Below are 25,777 nucleotides of genomic sequence, written 5' to 3' on the forward strand. Positions count from 1 at the left end.
GTGTTTGTGTGTGTGTGTGAATGTAAAATAGTTCAGTGCCTTTTCAAGTTTGCTTATTCCCATTTTGTATATGCTCCTTTGCCAGTATAGTAATTACAGTGCATCCGGAAAGTATTCACAGCGCATCACTTTTTCCACATTTTGTTATGTTACAGCCTTATACCAAACTGGATTAAATTAATTTTTTTCCTCAGAATTCTACACACAACACCCCATAATGCTAACGTGAAAAAAGTTTACTTGAGATTTTTGCAAATGTATTAAAAATAAAAAAAATTGGGAAAGCACATGTACATAAGTATTCACAGCCTTTACCATGAAACTCAAAATTGAGCTCAGGTGCATCCTGTTTCCCCTGATCATCCTTGAGATGTTTCTGCAGCTTAATTGGAGTCCACCTGTGGTAAATTCAGTTGATTGGACATGATTTGGAAAGGCACACACCTGTCTATATAAAGTCCCATAGTTGACAGTTCGTGTCAGAGCACAAACCAAGCATGAAGTTAAAGGAATTGTCTGTAGACCTACGAGACAGGATTGTCTCGAGGCACAAATCTGTGAAAGGTTACAGAAAAATTTCTGTTGCTTTGAAGGTCCCAATGAGCACAGTGGCCTCCATCATCCGTAAGTGGAAGGAGTTCGAAACCACCAGGGGCCTCATGTATAAACGGTGCGTACGCACAGAAATGTTGCGTAAGAACTTTTCCACGTTCAAATCGCGATGTATAAAACCTACACTTGGCGTAAAGCCACGCACTTTTCCACGGTACCTCATGCCTTGTCGTACGCAAGTTCTCCGTAAGTGGAAGAAGTTCGAAACCACCAGGACTCTTCCTAGAACTGGCCAGCCATCTAAACTGAGTGATCGGTGAAGAAGGGCTTTAGTCAGGGAGGTGACCAAGAACCCAATGATCACTCTGTCAGAGCTCCAGAGGTCCTCTGTGGAGAGAGGAAAACCTTCCAGAAGGACCACCATCTCTGCAGAAATCCACCAGTCAGGCCTGTATGGTAGAGTGGCCAGGCGGAAGCCACTCCTTAGTAAAATGCACATGGCAGCCCATCTGGAGTTTGCCAAAAGGCACCTTAAGGACTCTCAGAACATGAGAAACAAAATTCTATGGTCTGATGAGACAAAGATTAAACTCTTTGGTGTAAATGCCAGACGTCACATTTGGAGGAAACCAGGTACCGCTCATCACCAGGCCAATACCATCCCTACAGTGAAGCATGGTGGTCGCAGCATCATGCTGTGGGGATGTTTTTCAGCGGCAGGAACTGGGAGACTAGTCAGGATAAAGGGAAAGTAGACTGCAGCAATCCTGGATGAAAACCTGCTCCAGAGCGCTCTTGACCTCAGACTGGGTCGACGGTTCATCCTTCAGCAGGACAACGACCCTAAGCACACAGCCAATATATCCAAGGAGTGGCTTCAGGACAACTCTGTGAATGTCCTTGAGTGGACCAGCCAGAGCCCAGGCTTGAATCCAATTGAACATCTCTGGAGAGATCTTAAAATGGCTGTGCACCGACGCTACCCATCCAACCTGATGGAGCCTGAAAGGTGCTGCAAAGAGGAATGGACAAAACTGGCCAAGGATAGATGTGCCAAGCTTATGGCATCATATTCAAAAAGACTTGAGGCTGTAATTGCTGCCAAAGGTGCATCGACAAAGTATTGAGCAAAGACTGTGAATACTTATGTACATACGATTTCTCAGTTTTTTTATTTTTAATAAATTTGCAAAAACCTCAAACTTTTTTCACGTCATTATGGGGTGTTGTGTGTAGAATTCTGAGGAAAAAAACAAATTTAATCCATTTTGGAATAAGGCTGTAACATAACAAAATGTGGAAAAAGTGATGCGCTGTGAATACTTTCCGGATGCACTGTATATATTTGTTATACTTAGTTGTGTGCTTTGGACTAATTGTTTTTCTACTGGATTATATGTGCACATATATTTTTATGTGCTTTGCTGCCATGTTTATCACCAATTAATACACCAAGTGAAATTTAACCATGGTATTCAGTTAGAAGAGAAACAGACCCTATGAACATTTCATTACAGAAAACACCATTTCATGAAGTATTATCAAATGTGTATGAAAGTAGATTAGAATTATACCAGATTAAGACATTATTAGGTGTGATAGAGATTTCAACCTGCTTATACCTGGAATGTTTATTATTGTAAACTAGAAGACTATTTAATCCTTTTCTAAAATGCATTATTTAATTATTTAAATGAATGTAAATCTTCAATTATAACAAAAACTGGTTGAAATTAATTGCCCCTTGATGCATGATTTCTTGATATATGAACCTTAAGATAGATTTCAAATGGCATGCTCAGGACTACTAATACATGTTGTTTTATTAATCCTGTAATAGCTGTTAATATTTTTATTTCTAATCAAAGATATATTAGCTTTTGGTGCCTCTTGCTGTTTTCATGGTGCACTCACTTCATAACTATTTGCTGATTACAACAGATGCTTAAAGTAAGCCTAAAGCTATTCTCAGACGCCTGATTTTATTTTTTTGTCTGTCTCCAGATTTGTGTTTTTGTTTTGCATATTTCTCATGTTTTTGTTTTGTGTGCATATATAAGAACTCAAGACTTGATAAATAGCTACCTGTAGTATTGTTTAAGCTGAATCTGTCATTATTGCAGGTTCAAAAAAGTTCTTTCATCTCTAAATACTACTTACAATTAGGTTATTTGCATGTGTTAAGCAACATGCAACATGTTACACTTTCTGACACCATTAGTAGCATATTAATTACCTTACTTCCAAACTTGAAATTTCTGTCTCCTGTACCTGAAAAATCTCAGAACATCTGTCCTTCCATTCATCTTTGTCACCCACATATCTAGGGCAGGTGCGCAGATAGGCTGGAGTCTGATAGGCATGCAACCAATAAATTTCAGGCTATGCATTCTTCTTAGAATTTGTAAGCCTAATCTGCAAGGTGCCAGTGTTTTAATGCTTTTGATGTCTGCCTTTTATAATATTCAGTGCATTATATGGCGTAATGTCAGACTTTATTGTCTAATTTTAACACAAAATGTGTTCATTTAATATGACAGAATGAATACAACTTCAGAGGAGCAGTTTCTTCATGATGCAAGAAATGGCAACATTGATGGAATTAAAAAGCTTTTGGAATCTAGGAAATGTGGAGAAATTAACTTTGACATAAACTGTAAAGGTAATAGACTAATAATTATATCATATACATGTTTAAAATAGACTGAACATAGACAAATACATTTAACTTCTAATTTTAAATAGAATTTAATTATTAAAATTATAGATACATAAGGTTTCTTGTCTATATGAAGAGCGATTATGTCATTGTCACAACATACAAGCCAAGATTTGGAATTTCAGCCCAACATGAACTAAGATAAAAATGTTTAATTTGTAAAGTTTGGTCAGCATCAATGTAAAAATGTACTATTGGTCATACGGGTTTTTGTTACAGAAATCTTTTTTGTTTATAATATGTTGTGCATAGTACGTCTTTGTTTTACAGTCAAAAATAACCAGCACCTTTGCTGTTCTTTTTTGGACTGAATTTCATATTTACGTAACATAAGAAATTTCACGAAGAAAAGGAGACAAGTAGTCTGTCAAGCTTCAGTTAGCTAATAATGATGTCCCAATAACTCCTCCAGACCCATCATAAAGGTTATCAAGGTTTCTGTTTCAACTACATGACTTGGCAGTTTGTTCCTAATTCCCTCAAAGCTTTGTGTGAAGAAGTGCTTCCAGGCTTCAGGCTTAAATATACCTGCCCTTAATTTCCACTGGTGTATGTGGTTCTCGTTTAGTTAAAAGCATTCTGCTGCATCAATTTTTAGTAATGCCTTTGACAATTTTGAAGAAGTAAATTAGCTCTCCATGCCTTCTGTGCTTGACACTAAAGAGGCTTAATTCCTGAGAGTGTCAGAGTAGGACATATGCTTTAGTCCTGGGACGCACCTGGTTTCTCTCAGTAGCACAACTTTAAAAGTAGATGTGTCTCTTTGTAGTGTAGTGACCACCACTGTATTTAGTACTCCTGATGCAGTCTCATTAATGCATTATGCGGTCTGAGGACTGGCATATAGTCCGTATTTTTTTACAATGTATTTTTTTATAGATAGATATAAATATCATCTATCTATCTATTCATGTATGATTTTGTAATTGCTATAATTATAACTTGCCTATGCAATGAGAATGTTATGGTAACGTAAACTCTTAACTCCTTTTTAGGGTTTGTTTACTGTAAGACATCCTTTATTTATTGTAAATATCATTCCTTTTGCCTTTATGTACCACTTTTCTTCGATAAACGACATTTTAGAGTGATTGCACAGTTCTGAAAATGTTCAGGGTCTGTTTTTTTTTTTTTGCTTTGACAGTATATTTTATCTGTTCAATTTTAGTGTTGTCTGTGAATTTGATAAGCTTGCTAACTATGCCAGAATCTGTAATTAACAGAAATAAGAAAAGAAAACAGTCAAAGAAAAGACCCTGAAGAGCTCCACTGTTCACTTCACCCTACTTGAAAAATTCTCTCGTTTATCTGCACTATTTATTTCATTCTGATTAACCAAATCAAAATACTGTTTTGCAATTTACTTATGATGCCAATAAGTTCTAGTTTCAACTTAAATTTTCACTATGGGACTGTATCAAAACTCTTTGAAAGTCACACTAAATTATGTACTATGCTTTATTCTTTTTTTACTACTTACTACTACTACTCCAGTAGTGAGCTCAAAAAAGATACTGGTTTGGCACAATTTTCCTGTCATAAATCCCTGCAAGACAGTAATTAGTATACTATTTTTATGCAGGTACTCTTCTGATTTATTTCTTATTATACTTCCCACAGTCTTACATGGCACAGAAGTAAAGCTTATTGATCTATTACTATCAGGGTCCATTGTGTTTCATGTCTTGTAGACTGGAGTCCCATTTGCAACTTTCCAGTCATCAAGTACGTCTTCCAAATTAATTACTGTTAAAAAATATACTTAATAAGTTTTTCATTCCTTTCAGTACAACCAGTAAAATTCCATCTGCTCCAGGAGGTTTTATAGTTTTCAGTGTATTGTGGATTTATTTGCACATGTGACTCTCCTATTTTAAAATGTGTAAACTCTGACCTTATTTTTAGATCCGCCTTAGGCACTCCATAAATTCTGTCCTTTATACTTTGGTATTTGCTTCTCATTTTTAAAGACATCTACAGTAGTAGCTTATATCAGAGGTTTCTTTAAATTCTCTTCTACTGCCAGCCCCTAATATCTCCCTTTGAAAAGATTGTTTGCTGTTTGTTAATTTCGGCTTCATTAGCACTTCTTTTTTTCAGTTTTTCTTGTGAACTCTTCTGACTTGATGTGATTTTGTTGACTGTACTTAAGGAAATGAACTACATTACTTATAAACCATTTGTTGAATATATTTTAACTTTGTACTCTTTGAATATTAAACATGATAGTAGTGTGGGGTGACCATAGCAACACGATGTGAAATATTTCAATTATGCCTTAAAATTCTCTAATCTTAAAATACAAAGCCACATGATTTTAACAGACATATTTATAGGTCTTGCACAACTGTGTTTTGCAGTCTCAGTGGATCTTTCCTTCTGTGATAGATTTTTACATTGAATATGTACATACATGTTTAATTTTCTATCTCTGATTTAGCACTGCCTTAATACATCAGTCAGTTTAAAAAAAAAAAAAAATTCACAACAGCTTTACAACTCTAGACACCTGGATTACAGTACAAATCCATCAGTCAATTTTTTAAATTTGTTTTCACAACAGCTTTACAACTCCAGAGATCTGGATTACAGTTCTAACTTGGTAACTTTCTGTATGGTGTTTGAATGTTTCTCCTCTTACGGTATCGGTTTTTGAAGAGTGCCCTCATTTCTTCTTACATCAACAATTGTGTTCTTTAATTGATTTGGTCACATTTAAAGTTTCAGTTTATGAATGAATGAAGTTGTGTATGCTGGTGTGCTTTGTGATGGTTTGGAATTTCCATGGAGTGGTGATGCCATAAACCCAGTGTTGCAAGAAAAGGCTTTGTGAAGCCGGCAGCTTGTTTTTTCAAAAGTATTTTACAGTATAGTATCATTAAAGCCATCAAATTAATTATATTCAGATTGGAAACAAAGTAGATCAGCAAATTTCCAATATGAAACACTTATTAAAAATGTACTTCCTGCATGGAGTCTGCATGTTTTCCCCATGTCTGTGCAAGTCTCCTTTGAGTGTTCCAGATTGACACAGTCCAAAGACATGCAGGTTAGGCGGATTGGGGATGCTAAATTGGCCATAGTGGGTGTGTGGTATGTGAATGTGTTCACCCTGCGATGAACTGGTGAACTGTCTACCCAGCAAACATGGACACAGCGGCCCTCTTGTGGGCAGACCATTAGCAGTGTTGTCTTTGGGGAACTAATAATAAAATAATAATTGCGGAATAATGTCCTAATGTGGGAGACTGCTGCAAGGGGCCCTTAGCAAAGTTTCCTTAATGGCCCAAATTGGTAAGTCCCTTTCTAGCCCAGTGACGGTTTTGCCGATGTCATCACCACCCCATTAGTTTCCTACTTTTTAATGTTATGGCTGAGTATGTAGTGCATTTAATTAGTATTTTCGGTGGGATTTAGATTTTGATGTAGAAGAATAAATAACTATTTGAACAATTTCATAAAGTATTGTTTCTGTATTGGCTAAAATTGCAGTTTTATGTAATGTTTTCATGTTCAACGCTGTAACACTGTTAAAAAAAAAAAAAAAAAGCTAGACTTGTACCAATAAATTCAAAGGCATTTTGTGTTTTGTAAGGATAAACATTTGTTTTAGTTTTTTTTTTTTTAATTCCTTATCTACCTTAATAAAAATGTAATGTCTGTGTTCCAGTGTGGGTGCTACAGTATTTCTCTGTTACTCCAACAGATGATGTATCACAAACATTAAATGTCCCAATGCATTTTATTAATAGAAATGTTGGTAATGTGCCATCTGTGCAATGCATTTTATTGCTACAAGCATAACAAAATACATTTCAATAGATGGTGCACTGCAAACGTTAATGCTAAGGTGCACGTTATTTAGATTTCAAGCCATCTTATGTGAATAGCATAGCTAGTTAATGAAAAAAAATGCAAATTTCATTGATTGTAAAACAACCAAACACTAAAAACATTTCAAGGCAAGCACTAGTAAGGAGTGCCACAGTGATAGTGTTGCTGCCTCAATGTAAAGAGACCTGGGTTCACATCCTGGGTCTTCCCTGTGTGGAGCTTGCAAATTTTACCCATGCTCATGTTGCCCTGTGCTGTGTGAGTGAGTGTGTTCACCCTGTGATAGGCTGGTGCCCTGTGCAGAAGTTGTTCCTTCCTGTGCCCTTTGCTTGCTTGTATAGGCTCCAGGTACCCAGCAACAATACCATGTATAAGTGAGTACAGTAAATGGATGGATGCCCTAGTAAATTATGGATTATTATTATTTTATTTATTTTTTATCTGTTTTTTTGAGGTTTGTAACCCAATTTGTGCCCCCATCTGTTTGGGCCAGTGTTTTTGGGCCCTGGTGTGCAAATCTGAATTAGGCCACTGTTGGCTGCCCACATAAGGCCAATATGTTTGCCCCCACTGGGTTAACACAGGCCCAATGTCAGTTTGTTTGCTGGGTATGCTTTCTGGGATAGGTTCCAGTGCCCTACAACCCTGCTCAGGATTAAGTTGGCTTAGAAAATGACATAGTATGGAACTTTTACTCCTATATAACATTTAACATATTTAAATATGAATAAACACAGTTTAGTGCCATTAATCAATTTCTGGTCAGTCTGTCTGCAGTTTATTTCATGAACACAAGATGTCAGTATAATTTCGCTTGCTTTTCATTTAGTGGATACGATTCTTTTGCTGTAAAGACTTCTGTTGATGTACACAAGGAAATACATATTTATGGTTCCCCAACACATCTTCATGCCACTTGTTGAATTATAGATTAAAACATGTTAAGTTTTCTTAATATAGTTGTGGACTCAGCTGACTTGTGGAGTTTTAAGAACAATCAATTTCTAATTTTCTTTCAGGCAGAAGCAAATCTAATCTAGGATGGACTCCTCTACACCTTGCTTGCTACTTTGGACACAAGGATGTTGCAGAGGAGCTGCTGAAGGTATTGTTCTTTTGCAACTACTGACATATGTAAGTAATATCTAGTTTGTGTGTTTCTCTGGCTCCTTAATGTGTTTTATGTTTGTAGGCTGGAGCAGAAGTAAATGTGTTAAATGACATGGGAGACACACCACTTCATCGTGCTGCATATACTGGAAGAAAGGTAAAAGCGCCAATTTTATTAGTACTATATCAATTTTGTATTGCAAAATTTTATTTTACTTTTCCTAATTTAATAGGCCAGCTTTGTTTTATCATGTAGTCAAACCACTGACTGGTTCAGGACTCATTTCGAAAATTTTTTTCTTTTTAATCAGGAGCAGGGCCGGATTAAGATCCTTAGATGCCCTAAGCACTAAGTAATTTTGGTGCCCATTTACACTACTAATTCAAAATATTTAAACAATAACAAACTAGAAAATAAAATTTTATTTTATTATCGAAAATTCGAAATTAAACTAAACTTTTAGTAAGAAGGAAAATAATATTTATTTTTGTATGCTTCATTTTATTTTTTTTATCTTAATAATTTTCTCCTACTTTTTTTCCTTGCAAACTCTTTGATTAGATCTTCATAATCAATCTTACGTAACACATCTGCTTCTATACATAATAGAGATAAGGCATCCAGCCTGCCTTGATGCATAGTTGTTCTGAGGGGATTTTTAATATATTTCAACCGAGAAAATGAGCACTCAGCTGAGCAGTTTGTGACCATTAATGTTAAAAATATACGAAAGGCAAAGGCAATGTCTACATTTGGAAAAGCACACTCAATATTGTTTTCTAAAATTATTTTATAAAGTTCTGCATGACTGAATCTTGTTTTTACATTTTCTGTTGCACTGAACTTCTGGCGCACATGTAAATGAAACTGCTGAAATTCAGCTGAGAAATTACTGTTGAAGTCCTCTGGGTAAGCATCAATCAGCTTTTCACAGTACTTCGAATGCCTTTCAATGTTAGTAGATGAACTGACATATGGCAGATCACTTAGAAAAGAAAATCTCTCAGATATTTCTGTGTATCTCTCTCCTCTCCTTTTCACCTCAGTTTGTCAACAATTATGCAAAAGGTGCTGATATGAAATTTATCTCTGGACTACAAATTATCCAATCTCCTGCCAAAACCTGTAGAAATTGACTTTAACCCCAAAATTGATTTAAAAATTTATATTGTGTGGCATGGCTTTTCGATAAAGATCTGATCGCGTTTTTATCATTACTTGAAGAGAAAATAGCATCCGAAATTTTACAAATTTTAACGTTTGGGGTCAATTTTAAAGGTTTAAAGGTTTGAAATGTACAGTTTTTATTTTGACATGAAAACCGTAGATTTACCATTTTGTTTATTTAATTTATTCATGGCTTTTGTGTCAATTTAGCAAATCCAATCTATTTACACATATTCTTAGTACAAGATTTGATGAATATTTTGTGAAAATGTTGTTAATACATCTTTATTAATAAAACAGTTATAAACAATTTTATCCAATAGTAATCAGCTGTACGATTTTCACTTTTACATAATGTAAATGAATTTAAAAATATCCAAGAATGGAATTAAATAGACTTACCAGAATATTTTGTCCTCAGACTGGGACAATTTTTTGTTTTTGCTTAAAACAAAAAATAACGCTTTCTACGCACTAAACATTTATTTTAAGTTAAATGACAGATAACTCATGAAACACAACAATTACGTGATAATTTTTAATTAACTATTATTTAAAAATATAAAAACATATGGTTTTGAATCAAATTATTTTCACAATATTTTGACATAACATGACGTTTAAGGGAATCACCATGAAATGGGAATTCCTCATCGTAGATGGCACCAGTATGCAGAACGCACTGTGTAAGGTGCCATCTACAAACAGTGACGGCATAGGGAGGTACAGGAAGGCATTATTAATTTTTCATTAAATTTTGAAAATGGCTATTAATGTAATTAATAATTTATGTGATAAATTCGGCCATGAAAACGTTTTGTGGTGCCCCCTTTACCCTTGATGTCCTAAGCATGTGCTTACTTTGCTTATATGATTAATCCAGCACTGATCAGGAGATTTTTTATATAAACTAATGTGTTCATATTTCCAAATTTAGAGTTGTGCTTGAAAGTTTGTGAACCCTTTAGAATTTTCCATATTTCTGCATAAATATGACCTAAAACATCATCAGATATTCACTCAAGTCCTAAAAATAGATAAAGAGAAACCAGTTAAACAAATGAGACAAAAATATTATACTTGGTCATTTATTTATTAAGGAAAATGATCGAATATTACATACAAACCGGATTCCAAAAAAGTTGTGACACTATACAAATCGTGAATAAAAAATGAATGCAATGATGTGGAGGTGCCAACTTCTAATATTTTATTCAGAATAGAACATATATCACGGAACAAAAGTTTAAACTGAGAAAATGTATCATTTTAAGGGAAAAATATGTTGATTCAGAATTTCATGGTGTCAACAAATCCCAAAAAAGTTGGGACAAGGCCATTTTCACCACTGTGTGGCATCTCCCCTTCTTCTTACAACACTCAACAGACGTCTGGGGACCGAGGAGACCAGTTTCTCAAGTTTAGAAATAGGAATGCTCTCCCATTCTTGTCTAATACAGGCCTCTAACTGTTCAATCGTCTTGGGCCTTCTTTGTCACACCTTCCTCTTTATGATGCGCCAAATGTTCTCTATAGGTGAAAGATCTGGACTGCAGACTGGCCATTTCAGTACCCGGATCCTTCTCCTACGCAGCCATGATGTTGTGATTGATGCAGAATGTGGTCTGGCATTATCTTGTTGAAAAATGCAGGGTCTTCCCTGAAAGAGATGACGTCTGGATGGGAGCATATGTTGTTCTAGAACCTGAATATATTTTTCTGCATTGATGGTGCCTTTCCAGACATGCAAGCTGCCCATGCCACACGCACTCATGCAACCCCATACCATCAGAGATGCAGGCTTCTGAACTGAGCGTTGATAACAACTTGGGTTGTCCTTGTCCTCTTTGGTCCAGATGACATGACATCCCAGATTTCCAAAAAGAACTTTGAATCATGACTCGTCTGACCACAGAACAGTCTTCCATTTTGCCACACTCCATTTTAAATGATCCCTGGCCCAGTGACAACGCCTGAGCTTGTGGATCTTGCTTAGAAATGGCTTCTTCTTTGCACTGTAGAGTTTCAGCTGGCAACGGCGGATGGCACGGTGGATTGTGTTCACTGACAATGGTTTCTGGAAGTATTCCTGAGCCCATTCTGTGATTTCCTTTACAGTAGCATTCCTGTTTGTGCTGCAGTGTCGTTTAAGGGCCCGGAGATCACGGGCATCCAGTATGGTTTTACGGCCTTGACCCTTACGCACAGAGATTGTTCCAGATTCTCTGAATCTTCGGATGATGTTATGCACAGTTGATGATGATAGATGCAAAGTCTTTGCAATTATTCGCTGGGTAACACCTTTCTGATATTGCTCCACTATCTTTCTGCGCAACATTGTGGGAATTGGTGATCCTCTACCCATCTTGGCTTCTTAGAGACACTGCCACTCTGAGAAGCTCTTTTTATACCCAATCATGTTGCCAATTGACCTAATTAGTGTTAATTGGTCTTCCAGCTCTTCGTTATGCTCAAATTTACTTTTTCCAGCCTCTTATTGCTACTTGTCCCAACTTTTTTGGGATTTGTTGACACCGTGAAATTTTGAATCAACATATTTTTCCTTTAAAATGATACATTTACTCGGATTAAACGTTTGATCTGTCATCTACGTTCTATTACAAATAAAATATTGACATTTGCCATCTCCACATCATTGCATTCAGTTTTTATTCACAATTTGTTTAGTGTCCCAACTTTTTTGGAATCCGGTTTGTATTTGTGAGTAGCAAAAGTATGTGAACCTTTGCTTTCAGTATCTGGTGTGACCACCCCCCTTTGCAGCAATAACTGTAACTAAACGTTTCTGCTAACTTTTGATAATTTCTGCACACTGGCTTGGAGGAATTTTAGCCCATTCCTTCGTACAGAACAGCTTCAACTCTGGGATGTTGTTAGGTTTCCTCACATTAACTGCTCGCTTCAGGTCCTTCCACAACATTTCGATTGGATTAAAGACATTCCATAAGGACAAGTTCATCATTCAGTGTGTTTACATGCACACACATAATCACATAAGTGGGTTAGTGGCTAAAGCTGAAAGCTGGTTTCTCAATAATCAGCGTTTACATGCACAAATAATCTTCTGCAATTCTCCTTTGTCTAAAAGCTCCAATGTCATTAAGGTCAGGACTTTGACTTGGCCATTCCAAAACATTAACTTTATTCTTCTTTAACCATTCTTTGGTAGAACGACTTGTGTGCTTAGGGTCGTTGTCTTGCGGCATGACTCTTCATGGACAGATGTCCTGACATTTTCTTTTAGAATTCTCTGATATAATTCAGAATTCATTGTTCTATCAATGAAGGCATGCCGTCCTGGCCCAGATGCAGCAAAACAGACCCAAACCTTGATACTACCACCACCATGTTTCACAGATGGGATAAGGTTCTTCTGCTGGAATGCTGTGTTGTCCTTTGTCCAAACATAACACTTTCCATTTAAACCAAAAAGTTCTATTTTGGTATCATCCGTCCACAAAATATTCTTCCAATAGCCTTCTGGTTTGTCCACGTGATCTTTAGCAAACTGCAGTGGCTTTCTACTTGCAACCCTGCCATGCACACCATTGTTGTTCAGTGTTCTGATGGTGGACTCATGAACATGAACATTAGCCAATGTGAGAGAGGCCTTCAGTTGCTTAGAAGTTACCCTGGGGTCCTTTGTGACCTCGCCAACTATTACACGCATGCTCTTGGAGTGATCTTTGTTGATTGACTACTCCTGGGGAGGGTATCAATGGTCTTGAATTTTCACCATTTGTACACAATCTGTCTGACTGTGGATTGGTGGAGTCCAAACTCTTTAGAGATGGTTTTGTAACCTTTTTCCAGCCTGATGAGCATCAACAACTCTTTTTCTGAGGTCCTCAGAAATCTCCTTTGTTCGTGCCATGATACACTTCCACAAACGTGTTGTGAAGAGCAGACTTTGATAGATCCCTGTTCTTTAAATAACACAGGGTGCCCACTCACACCTGATTGTCATCCCATTGATTGAAAACACCTGACTCTAATTTCACCTTCAAACTAACTGCTAATCCTAGAGGTTCACACACTTTTGCCACTCACAAATATGTAATATTCGATCATTTTCCTCAATAAATAAATGCTGTTTTTACAATATTTATTCAATGCGCAGTGATAAATGTGGACTGTATGAAAGTAAAACATTATAGGATAAATAAATTGAGTTTTCTGTGTTTATTATTAGAATTATTGTAAAAACATTGTCAAATTATGGTGTTTTGTACAAAGAAAGAGCTGGGTCATAAATAATACCTAAGGTGTTTGTCAAGGTTATTATAGTTAATGAAAATTGAAATCAAAAGTGAAACTATTAATAAAACTAGGGGGCTTCGGCCCGTGCTTGCTTCGTTTGCCAACTTCCCTGCCTGTGCTACGCACCAGCAACTTCATGTCTCTGCCACTCTCAAACAACAAAACTTTTAATTCTCGCGGATAGGCCTCTTAGTTGGGAAGAAACACTACTTTTCCCTGACGGCAACACAAATTAGACGATCTACAAGTCTACAACTTAAAGTTTAAAGCCAAACAATATCTACATACTTCTGCCATATCACCTATGTCCATATATTCGATCTCTTTTCGATTTTACCTTGTTGTCAATATTACATTGAATTTTGATTTCATGTTTGGAATTACATCGTGACAATGCAACGTATAACTGCTCGTGAGTGAATATTGTTTCTTTCTATGTCCACGATTTGTGTCTGGCAATAGTAAACACACAAATGAGAAATGATTGAACCATGTGCGTTTTTAGTTAATGTTTTAGATGTGGTCAGTGCTTTTCCAAATGTCTTTGCATAAAGTCTTGTCTTTCAGGGCTTGAAATTTTCTCTCACAGGATTTCACTTTCATCAAACAACCTTTTAATTCTCGCAGATACGCCTCTTCATTGGGAAGAAACACTACTTTTCCCTTATGGCAACACGAATTAGACAATCTACAAGTCTCTGACTTATAGTTTAAATCTGCACAATATATTCAATCTCTTTTCTCTGTTCCGTTATTTCACCAATAATAATTTCCTTTTGTTAGCACTAATGCAATCTTTACTGTCATCTTTTTGAGACTTTTGAATTTTCTTACTTCCATTATCTCTAACCTGCTCTGCATGTGTATCGCGCCAACGTTTTTGAATTCCTTATTACATTCTACTTTGTCATGTACTCTTTGTCTTTTATTTCTGGCCCCGGACATGGTTAAATCTCTTGGCACAAAGTCTTGTCTCGTGGGACGTAGAAGTATCTCTCTTCAAAACATCACATCTCGTCGCAGAATAAAAAGTCTCTTCTCCCAAGATTTTTTATAATAATAGAGAGAAATATTTTTGTAAACTGAAATAAAATACTTAACAAAACTGGAATGAAAAACTAAAACTAAATGAAACTATTAAATTGGCTGAAAAGACTAACTGAAATAAAATAATAATTTACTAAAAATATTTTTAGTTTTTATAACAATTGGACATACAGTGGCTAACCTGGGCTCCAGGGGGGTCCAAAAATTAAAAACTTTTTAAAAATTTCAAAGCTGCCATTCGTTCACTGAATCTCCGGGGCTAAGAGATAATCCCTTACAGAGTTTCAGTCTGTTCATTAATGACGCCATGTTAGCTGTAATTCTGACTGAGCCCAACATACAGTTTAAACAGCAGCATACACTAAGCCAAATTCAAAGTTGCAAGTCTGATGTCCATTATGATGAGCTGCCGCATTTCTTGGCGCTTCCTGAATATCAACATGTAATTCAAACTCCTGAAGTCAGAATATACTGGTAAACAAAACCTTTACAGTATTGGCAGAAAAATCACGAGTGCTAAAAGTTTCAGTTTATTTCTCAGATGTCTGCATTTTTTGACAATAATTCACCTTCCACTTCACACAGGAGAAATCCTTTTTGAAAATAAAACAAGAGACAGACTAGGTGAACATATGAGATCAGCATATTGTTGCTGACCAATCACTTTTGCTTTAAAAAGGTCGTTTAACAATGAAGTGATATAAACCTTGTAATATTCCTGAGTTGGCAGTGAAACTTACTAATGTGTTTTTGTATTTATTCTGTATTTATTAAATGTATCCTTTTTATTTATATATATATATATATATATATATATATATATATATATATTCACACAGCTCAAAATAACTGATATTGTGAAAATAATCCGGTGGCAGAATTATGTTTTAAAATATTTGTCTCCCTCTTTTCAATCTCTCTCTCTCTCTCTCTCTCTCTCTCTCTCTCTCTCTCTCTCTCTCTCTCTCTCTCTCTCTCTCTCTCTCTCTCTCTCTCTCTCTCTCTCTCTCTCTCTCTCTCTCTCTCAAAATAGTTCAAATATCATACTCTTTTTGTGCTTAACATCAACCATGTATTTCATATTGCATATATACTGTATAGTATTGTCCCAGTTGGCTGGTACCCTATCCAGGGATTTTTCCTGCCTTGCATCCAAAGCTTCTGTGGTAGGCTCCCGGTTTCCTGTGATCCTGTTCTAGATAAATGTGTTTAGAAAATATATATATATTGCTCCTAATCTCAGATGTTGTTTCTGTTGTTTTGTGGCTGTCCACAATCCTATTATTAGGGCTTACTGTTTTTATAAATGTGCTGTTCATTCTCACCACCCCTAACCTTGACAATACATGCTTGTTTTTCTTTGCTTCCCTCAATACAGTTAGGTGGCATCTCTACACTGATTCAAGTGCCCCGTTCTTCCTAGGCCCCCATGATTTTCATGATCACACCTGTCAGTACACAGTAGAGTCTATTTTCTGATTTTTGATATCTTTTCAGGCCTGCAAGTTAAAAATCCTGTCTATAAATTGTATGAGATTGAGATTGAATCAGAGATCAGTATGGCTGGTAGAAAATAACAAACCCCAGTATGGGAGATTTTTGAATGCAATATTGAAGGCATTAATTATAAGCAAATTGTCTTGGAGCACAATATGTCGTGTGCTGTATGCATTTAGTGGAAAAAAAAAACCCTCACAATTAAAATTCACCTAAATTCCATTACAAATTGGCCCATTCTGGGCAAGAAAAGGAAAGGATGAAACATGCTAACAGTAAGCACACATTTGTTTAGAACAAATGACAGAAAATATTTAAAAAATTATTAATTTTGTATAAAATTGTTCCTATTCAGTATCTTGTTTTGATTATGCTTGTTTTTAACAGACAAAAACAAAATCATATAGTTAAACATATAGTGTAGTAAGCTTTTAAACTCCTTTCCAAACCCATTGTGTACATTTCTGTCTGACTGTAACGCAAAACTAAACTCCATAGTTGCTCTTTAACCATACAAAAATTAGTAAAGCTAAAACTGAAACTATTGTATATAAAAAATAAAATAGAAATGTCTTTGTGAAATAAAAAGTTAATTAAAACTAAAAATGCACAATGAATTTCCAAGTAAGATCAGAAAGAAAAACTAATATAAAAAGACAAAACTTTAATAACCTTGGTGTGTGTTGATGTAGCAAAACTAAAGTGCTAGAGTGCTTTGGTTTTTTTTTCTTTCTTACTTTTTAGTCATTCTGGTGTGTGTATGTATATCTTTATCTATCTATCCATCCGTTCATCCATCCTGTAAAAAGCCATATTTCCCTCTGGGGACAAATAAAGTTCTATATCTTTAACATTACTCAGTGAAACTCCACAGAGCATTTAGCTTCAAACAAGAACAATGGTATATGGATACTAAATTATGAAGGTGCATTTCACCTAGGAAAAAAAACTGGTAGTTCTTAAAAATTTATCAACTGGGAAGCAAAATCTACTCTTTTTACAGCTGTTTCAGTTGTACAACTTGAGAAAAGATTATATTTTGTATTTTTGTTTTTTGGTGGGGCTTTGGATGGGACAGTTTGTTGACATTACTGGTTTCCTGATGCTGCTGTTATGTAGTTTTGACAGGATAATTTCACGATTTTTTACTGTGGAATCTTTCTGAACAAATACAGTATTACTAGTCACTTTGTATGTGTAGAAAAGTATTTATCCATCCATCCAAAATTAGATTAGAATCTCGCCTGTTATTGCAAGGCAGAAATCAACCTCCATATGGAACACCTGTCCATTCCACACTCATGGACATACCCACACCTCACTAGTTGGCTTAATGTGCATATCTTAGAGTTACATATGGAATGCCAGAGAGACAGATGTACCCATGCACCGAAAAGACATGTAAACTCCACACAGGATTTGACTGAATTAGATTTGATCACAGTATCCTTGTAGTGTAAGGCAGCAATGCTAACCACTGCACTACTGTGTAACCCAAATTATGAAGCATGCCTGTTATTAAAGAGACAAATAATATATTATAAATGGGATCAGTAAACAGTGAGTTGGAATCTAAAATAGTGTTAATTTTGGTCAGGAATGGTTTGGGAAAGTATTTTGCAATTAAAAGACACTGCTAGCTGAGTGAAGTATTTTAGGTCCTTAGACATCAGATTTAGGTGCTCATTTCTTGGTCTTATATCTTATGTAATTTTTACTATAATTTTCATAATAGTAATTACTGTTGCTATTGTATGTACACTGTGTGTGTAGTGTGTTTTCCTTTTCAGGTTAGCTCGTGTACTGAACAAAAATTGTGGAAAATTGTACTGCTGATGTACACTGTATCCTTATGTTTTTTACGCCATGATGAATTTCTTCTAAAAGGCATTTATTTTAGATGGGCCACTTCATATAAAATATTAACCATATTTGTCTATTTGTTAATGTATAATATACATACAAAAACTATAGTACTGTTAAGGTGCTACATTACAGTTGTGTTTTGCATTTCCAGGCCGTAGTCAAAACAGTTAAAAGTAATCCATATACTATAATAGGTTGATATTTTATAGGACTAATATTTAGGTTTTGGATGTTAAAACCTCAAAATGAAAGATCTAGTTTAAGTCTCTGCATGTGTTTTAGACTGTGCATTAAATAAAAAATTGCTAAATGTTTTTGTGTGTGCATCTTTTACAAAAGTCGCTGAGAGAAGCTACTTTAGTAATTGCTGAATCAGAAAATACAGTTATTCTTGCAGACCTTCAGGATTGTATTACAGTATATGTTTGTAGGTATGTAAAATAGTAACAATTTTACAGTTCAGTTTTTATATTTGATACTATGCCAAAACTGCAACTTGCTTTGCTTTTTATAGGAGCTTGTGATGTTGCTGCTTCAGTACAATGCCTGTGCATGTGTCATTAATGGAACTGCTCAAACACCCAAAGAAGTGACTAGAGACAAAGACATACGCAGCATGTTAGAAGGTTAGTATTTAATTTTGAAGGCTTGTTTGTTCAGTTACCAAACATTTTGCATTTTGTTTACTTCAGAGTAAAGATTATGAATACATTTATTTTACCTTAATTTTCTATTGCTTTTTTATTTTATAGAGGAGAGTCTAATTATATAAATAATAGTTTTGTATCATCCTGGCATAAATTGGTTATCCTCACATGTCTGCATTGTAATGTCACATGGCAAATTTTGGTTTGTTTGTCCAATTACAGACATACTCTTCAGACATTCAGATTAACTATTGTATGAAATCCCAGGGTCTTCTAGAAAGATGATGTATAAAGTCCAACTTTCTTTTGTGCTTATTGGTAACTCTTTAGATCTTTGATTTTTCTGCATAAAGCCCAGAGTCTGCTGCATGGGTTTCAGCATTCTAAGGAAAAGCAAGTCATCACCTTATAACAATGATAATGTTTATCATTTACAGGTGAAAGTTAACAGTACCCTGCTGTTTTTTTTTTTGTTTTTTTTTCCATTCCCATCCTCCTCGTAAACCTTAACATATTTTAATGTATTAGTTAATAAACCATGGCAAATGCAAATCAAGTATTTTGTCACCCATTTATTCACCTATATGCTGTCTGACGTTTGGGAGGGTTGACCATGTCAGTTTCATTAAGCATTTGAAATCCTGGACTTCTACACCAGTGCTAATCTCCAGCCATGCCCTACTCATGAATCTTCTTCAAAATAAAGTCAACTTTGAAATACCTAACATACACACACCCACACAAACACTGCCACTTTTTAGCAAACTGAGATATAAATGTAAAAAAGTAACAACTCAACATCTCATTAATATTTCAGAATTCTTCAATTTTAAGATGTAATTATTCTTTTCAATTTCAAGATCAGCACATGCTGTTGATAATCAGGAATGAGAAAGCTTCAATGAGGTGGAAGGTCTTCATTTGTTTCCTGGGTTTGCCATAGAAATTACATGCCATTATTGTTCAAAATAGTGATGAGCAATGAGTAGGGGGATGTGTGTTTAGCATTACCATCAATCCATCTTCCTACCGTTGTATGATACATTTTATAATTCCAGACGTTTGATTTTCCAAGATTATTTTTAAGAAGCAAAGTTCAGAATACAGTAAAGCCTTGTTTATCGCGGTTAATCCGTTTCAGACTCTACCGTGATAATTGAATTTCCGCGAAGTAGGATTCTTTATTTATAAATCGAATATTTTCGCAGCATAGAAAACCTGTTTATGACCTTCTAAATACGTTTTTTTAACATTATTAGAGCCCTCTAGACATTAAACTTTTGACTAAAGGGTATTATTTAAATTGTGCTCCATGACAAGACAGAGATGACAGTTCCGTCTCACAATTAAAAGAATGCAAACTTATCCTCCTCTTCAAAGGAGTGCTCATCAGGAGCAGAGAATGTCAGAGAGAGAGAGAGACCGAGAGAAAGCAAACAATCAAAAATCAATAGTGCTGTTTGGGCTTTTAAGTATGTGAAGCACCGCCGGACAAAGCAGCTGCAAGGAAGGGAGCAATGTGAACGTAGTCTTTCATAATTTTTTAGAGGAGCGTCAGTATCCACTAGGCCAGTGTGCGAACAGCCCCTCTGCTCACACTCCCTCCGTCATTAGCAGAGAATGTCGGAGAGAGTGAGAGAGACCGAGAAAAGCAAACAATCAAAAATCAATACGTGAAGCACCACGCGGGAAGCATATCATATATCATTGAGGAGTTTTATTTAATATGTAATGCATCCTCTGACTGGGTAGCTTCTCAGCCATCCGCCAATAGCGTCCCTTATATGAAATCAACTGGGCAAACCAACTGAGGAAGCATGTACCATAAATTAAAAGACCCATTGTCCACAGAAATCCGTGAACCAGCGAAAAATCCATGATATATATTTAGATATGTTTACATTTAAAATCCACGAGAAAATTAACCTTTTTTTTTTTTAATTAACCTATAAATTCAATACAAACAAAATTCTACAAAATCTAAAGAACATTTGTCTCAGTGGCATGGAAAGTTCAAACTCATGATGTCCCAAATTCAGTTCTACGCACTTAGCAAACTACATGCTGGTTCCTCACATGCTACCAGTGCAAAAATGCTTGTTAGAATAATAATTTCTCTGCACATACTATATCCCAGCAGGTACTTAAACTACAAAGGTACTGGAGGTCTGCACAAAGTAAAAAATACAGTTGTGGTTACTTATGCATCACTACTAAACTTAACTACTCAAAATAATGTTTGTCATTCATAGAGAGGTTTTTAAAAATTTGGAAGGTTTCATAACATCTCTTTGAGCATCTAAGCGGTTTGTTCAGAAATTAAGACCTCCTCACTTTCTGCGTATTTTATTGTGTTGTAGATTTAATTTTAAATGGATAATTGTATAATTTTTGACCATTAACCTGCATTTAATAAGCCATATTTACAAGTGAATATATGCTTCCAGAAAGGATTACTAAATCAATACCTGAAATATGTCATTCATATAAAAGTCACTTCAGCGTTGTCTTAATAATGTGCTTTGGGTCATTGCAATGCTGAAAGGTTAACCGTCACCCCAGACTGAGGTCGTATGCACTCTGGAATAGGTTTTCTTCAAAGACCTCCCTGTATTTCACTATTGTCCTCCTTTCCTCAATTCTGACCAGGCTTTCTGTCCCTGCCACTGAGAAGCACCCCATAATCTAATGCTGTCACAACCTTTCCTCACTGTAGTGCTAATATTAGGCAGATGATGAGCAGTGTCTGTCTTTGCCCGATTTAGTTCTTGGAGTTCTGCCCAAAGAGTTCAGTTTTGTCTCATCAGACCAGAGAATCTTTTTTCCCATGCTGTCAGAGTCTTTTAAACTGTCTAATGCCTTTTACTCAAGAGTGGCTGCTGTCTAGCCACTGTGCCATAAACACCTGATTGATGGACTACTGCTGAGATCGGTATCCTTCAGAGAGGTTCTCAAATCTCAACAGAGGACTTCAGAGCTTTGTTAGTATGACTGTTGGATTCTTGGTCACCTAATTAATTAAGGCCTTTCTTGTCTGGTTGCTCAGTTTCGTCAGACAGTCAACTATGGGAAGGTCCTGGTAGATGCAGCCTTTTCACAATTATTCCTTTTCACAATGATTGCCTTGATCTATGCCTCTGCACCACAGTTTTATCATGAAGTTCTCCATAGTGTTCCTTGGACTTGTGTTTTTTTTTTTTTTTGTCCTGACATGCAGTGTGAATTGTGGGACTTTATATACTGTTTACATGGGTGTATGTCATTCCAAATTACACCAAATCAATTCAGTTTGCAACAAGTGGACTCTAGTCAAGTTCTAGACCAAGAGTTCCCAAAGGGGTCAATTTAAACTTTCTAGGGATCGATAGTTTCAATAAAAAAATTTGGGGGTCGACGAAAGCAAAAATAGACCCCCTTACTAATACTATTAGTTTATTTCAAAATATCAATGAATCCAATAGGTGCCTAATTAAGAAGTAAAATAATTCAAAAAAACACTTTTTGATAAAAACACATACCAAACTTACGAACGAAAAGGTAAAATGTGTGATTAAAAGAGTCACATGTACGAATGCATAAAAATACATGTAGCACAAACATATCTGTGCATTGTCTTATCGAACATATCAAAGCAATTGCGGACATGAAAAACCATTGCATGTCTGCACTTGTTCGTGGTTGGACGAGATGACGAATGTTTGATATTAGCAGAATCTATCAGTCTTGTACGGTCGTGCTTTCATAAAACACTATAAACTGGGTCGTTTGATGTGACATGTACTTATTTGTGATTTGAACTTTGAATATAATTATTTATTGAGGAGCAGTACTACGAAAAAGAAAATCAGAGGATACTGTTTATTTATTCGAGTTTGAACATGTTTCAAGTAAGTTCATACTTTATTGTTTTTTTCATCTTAGGGGCAGTAGAAATTGTTTGTTAAAAGTTTTTATTTCTTCAGATAATAATATGACTGAATCAAAAAAGAAATGCAGACAGCACAGCTTTGACTATTTGTACTTATTTTGAATTTACATATTTATTTCATAAATGTCAAAAATGTGAAAAAAACTCCGCTCGTATTTTTTTTTTGCTTTAATTTTCGTTAGTGCAGGTTTCGATATTAAATGTTGCACAAGATAATGCCATATTCCATAGTCCTTTTATCTTTTTCAGTTATTAATTACAAGTGATTAAAATGAAAAGTTTGATATCTAGTGAAATATTTAATATCAAGTACTGTACAAATGTATTCATTTGAGTCAGTAAATGACTATGGGGTCAACGGTTTTAAAAGTTTTAGGTAAAGGGGTCTGCGGCCAAAAAGTTTGGGAACTCTTGTTCTAGACATATCTCAAGGATAACCTGGCAAATAAGATGACTACAATTTTGTGTGCCACAAAAAAAAGTCTGAATATTTATATAAATGAGAAATATTCATTTTTGATTTTTAATAAATTTGCAAACCTTTCTGAAAACATGTTTTCACTTATGGATTATTGAGCATAGATTGATGGGCAACAATGGCAATTTTTTCATTTAGAATTAAATCTGCAAAACAATAAAATGTGCAGAATGAAAGGGATCTGAACACTTTCTGAGTAAACTGTATTTACACCAACAGTAAACATACGGTATGTCCTTGAATATTTTTTAAATTCAAATTTTAAGTTCAAAGTTGTTGTGTACGTCATATAATTGAATTCTTACTTGTATGTTGTTGAGGAAATTAGTCAATAATCTAGTTTTGAGAGCATAAATCTCAAGGAACTTGAAGTCATAAGGATAAAGTGCATCAAAGTCTTTGGTTAACTGTCCCTTCAGCCTGACTTTGGGTATTCTGTAGTGTACTGGTGAAGTCTAATGCTTATAATTTTGCCAGAATATAGTGAACATTTCTTTCAATTATCATTTCAGACAATGTAAGCAAGTTTTTCTGTGCATGTGTATGATATAAAATTAAATGATGGCATAAAAAAATCACACTGGGTTTTATTATTTTAGAAATTTCAGAAAAGAAGAACTATTACTGATTTCCAGGCTAATGCATTAAATAGGGAAAAAATAATGTTCATGATTTGCAAAAGTTTATCAGATTTAAGTACTTTTGAGTTCTTCCCACAGCAAACACAGGGAAATCATCATAAATTTCCTATTCCTCATCTTTTCAAGAATAAGACATTCCCCAAATCTAACAACCTACTCATCGAGTTTTCCCCAGATTGTGCTTTTAGTTGAAAAAATGTATTTGAGTACTTTTTATCTTAATTTTTTACAAATCACCCCCACACTGTTTATTTCTGGTTTTTCTACCCACTCTATCTTGCCTTCTTATAAAAAGGCAAGATCAAACACTTTAGAATCTCTGCCCTCAAGTACAGTATGTCACAAAGCTAGGCATGCTTAAAACATACATATTACTGCTCACAGCTGTAAACAAAGAAGTCTGTAACATACAGTGCATCCGGAAAGTATTCACAGTGCATCACTTTTTCCACATTTTATGTTACAGCCTTATTCCAAAATGGATTAAATTAATTTTTTCCTCAGAATTCTACACACAACACCCCATAATGACAACGTGAAAAAAGTTTACTTGAGGTTTTTGCAAATTTATTAAAAATAAAAAAATTGAGAAAGCACATGTACATAAGTATTCACAGCCTTTGCCATGAAGCTCAAAATTGAGCTCAGGTGCATTCTGTTTCCCCTGATCATCCTTGAGATGTTTCTGCAGCTTTATTGGACTCCACCTGCGGTAAATTCAGTTGATTGGACATGATTTGGAAAGGCACACACCTGTCTGTATAAGGTCCCACAGTTGACAGTTCATGTCCGAGTACAAACCAAGCATGAAGTCAAAGGAATTGTCTGTAGACCTCCAAGACAGGATTGTTTCGAGGCACAAATCTGGGGAAGGGTACAGAAAAATTTCTGCTGCTTTGAAGGTCCCATTGAGCACAGTGGCCTCCATCATCCATAAGTGGAAGAAGTTCAAAAACCACCAGGACTCCTCCTAGAGCTGGCCGGCCATCTAAACTGAGCGATCGGGGAGAAGGGCCTTAGTCAGGGAGGTGACCAAGAACCCGATGGTCACTCTGTCAGAGGTCCTCTGTGGAGGGAGGAGAACCTTCCAGAAGGACAACCATCTCTGCAGCAATCCACCAATCAGGCCTGTATGGTAGAGTGGCCAGACGGAAGCCACTCCTTAGTAAAATGCACATGGCAGCCCGCCTGGAGTTTGCCAAAAGACACCTGAAGGACTCTCAGACCATGAGAAACAAAATTGTCTGGTCTGATGAGACAAAGATTGATCTCTTTGGTGTGAATGCCAGGCGTCACGCTTGGAGGAAACCAGGCACTGCTCATCACCAGGCCAATACCATCCCTACAGTGAAGCATGGTGGTGGCAGCATCATGCTGTGGGAATGTTTTTCAGCGGCAGGAACTGGGAGACTAGTCAGGATAAAGGGAAAGATGACTGCAGCAATGTACAGAGACATCCTGGATGAAAACCTGCTCCAGAGCGCTCTTGAATTCAGACTGGGTCGACGGTTCATCTTTCAGCAGGACAACGACCCTAAGCACACAGCCAGGATATCAAAGGAGTGGCTTCAGGACAACTCTGTGAATGTCCTTGAGTGGCCCAGCCAGAGCCCAGAATTGAATCCGATTGAACATCTCTGGAGAGATCTTAAAATGGCTGTGCACCGACGCTTCCCATCCAACCTGATGGAGCTTGAGAGGTGCTGCAAAGAGGAATGGGTGAAACTGGCCAAGGATAGATGTGCCAAGCTTGTGGCATCATATTCAAAAGACTTGTAATTGGCTGTAATTGCTGCCAAAGGTGCATCGACAAAGTATTAAGCAAAGGCTGTGAATACTTATGTACGTGTGATTTCTCATTTTTTTTATTTTTAATAAATTTGCAAAAACCTCAAGTAAACTTTTTTCACGTTTTCATTATGGGGTGTTGTGTGTAGAATTCTGAGGAAAACAATGAATTTAATCATTTTGGAATAAGGCTGTAACATAACAAATTGTGGAAAAAGTGA

At 35.9% G+C, this 25,777-nt stretch overlaps 1 protein-coding gene across 4 annotated transcripts in view; it reads left to right on the forward strand.

The window, feature by feature from the left end:
* The window catches only part of osbpl1a (oxysterol binding protein-like 1A), a 243,556-nt gene that overhangs the window by 13,961 nt on the left and 203,818 nt on the right, over window positions 1-25,777 (forward strand). For all 4 annotated transcript variants that reach the window (XM_039754706.1, XM_039754708.1, XM_039754709.1 and 1 more), the window contains exons 2-5: window positions 3,093-3,214; window positions 8,125-8,210; window positions 8,298-8,372; window positions 18,589-18,700. In XM_039754706.1, the coding sequence (XP_039610640.1) occupies window positions 3,094-3,214; window positions 8,125-8,210; window positions 8,298-8,372; window positions 18,589-18,700 (394 nt within the window). In that variant the 5' untranslated portion in view covers window position 3,093. The remainder of the gene's footprint in view (window positions 1-3,092; window positions 3,215-8,124; window positions 8,211-8,297; window positions 8,373-18,588; window positions 18,701-25,777) is intronic.

The sequence above is a fragment of the Polypterus senegalus genome, chromosome 5 (genome assembly GCF_016835505.1).
Source record: "Polypterus senegalus isolate Bchr_013 chromosome 5, ASM1683550v1, whole genome shotgun sequence".
Taxonomy (NCBI): Eukaryota; Metazoa; Chordata; class Cladistia; order Polypteriformes; family Polypteridae; genus Polypterus; species Polypterus senegalus.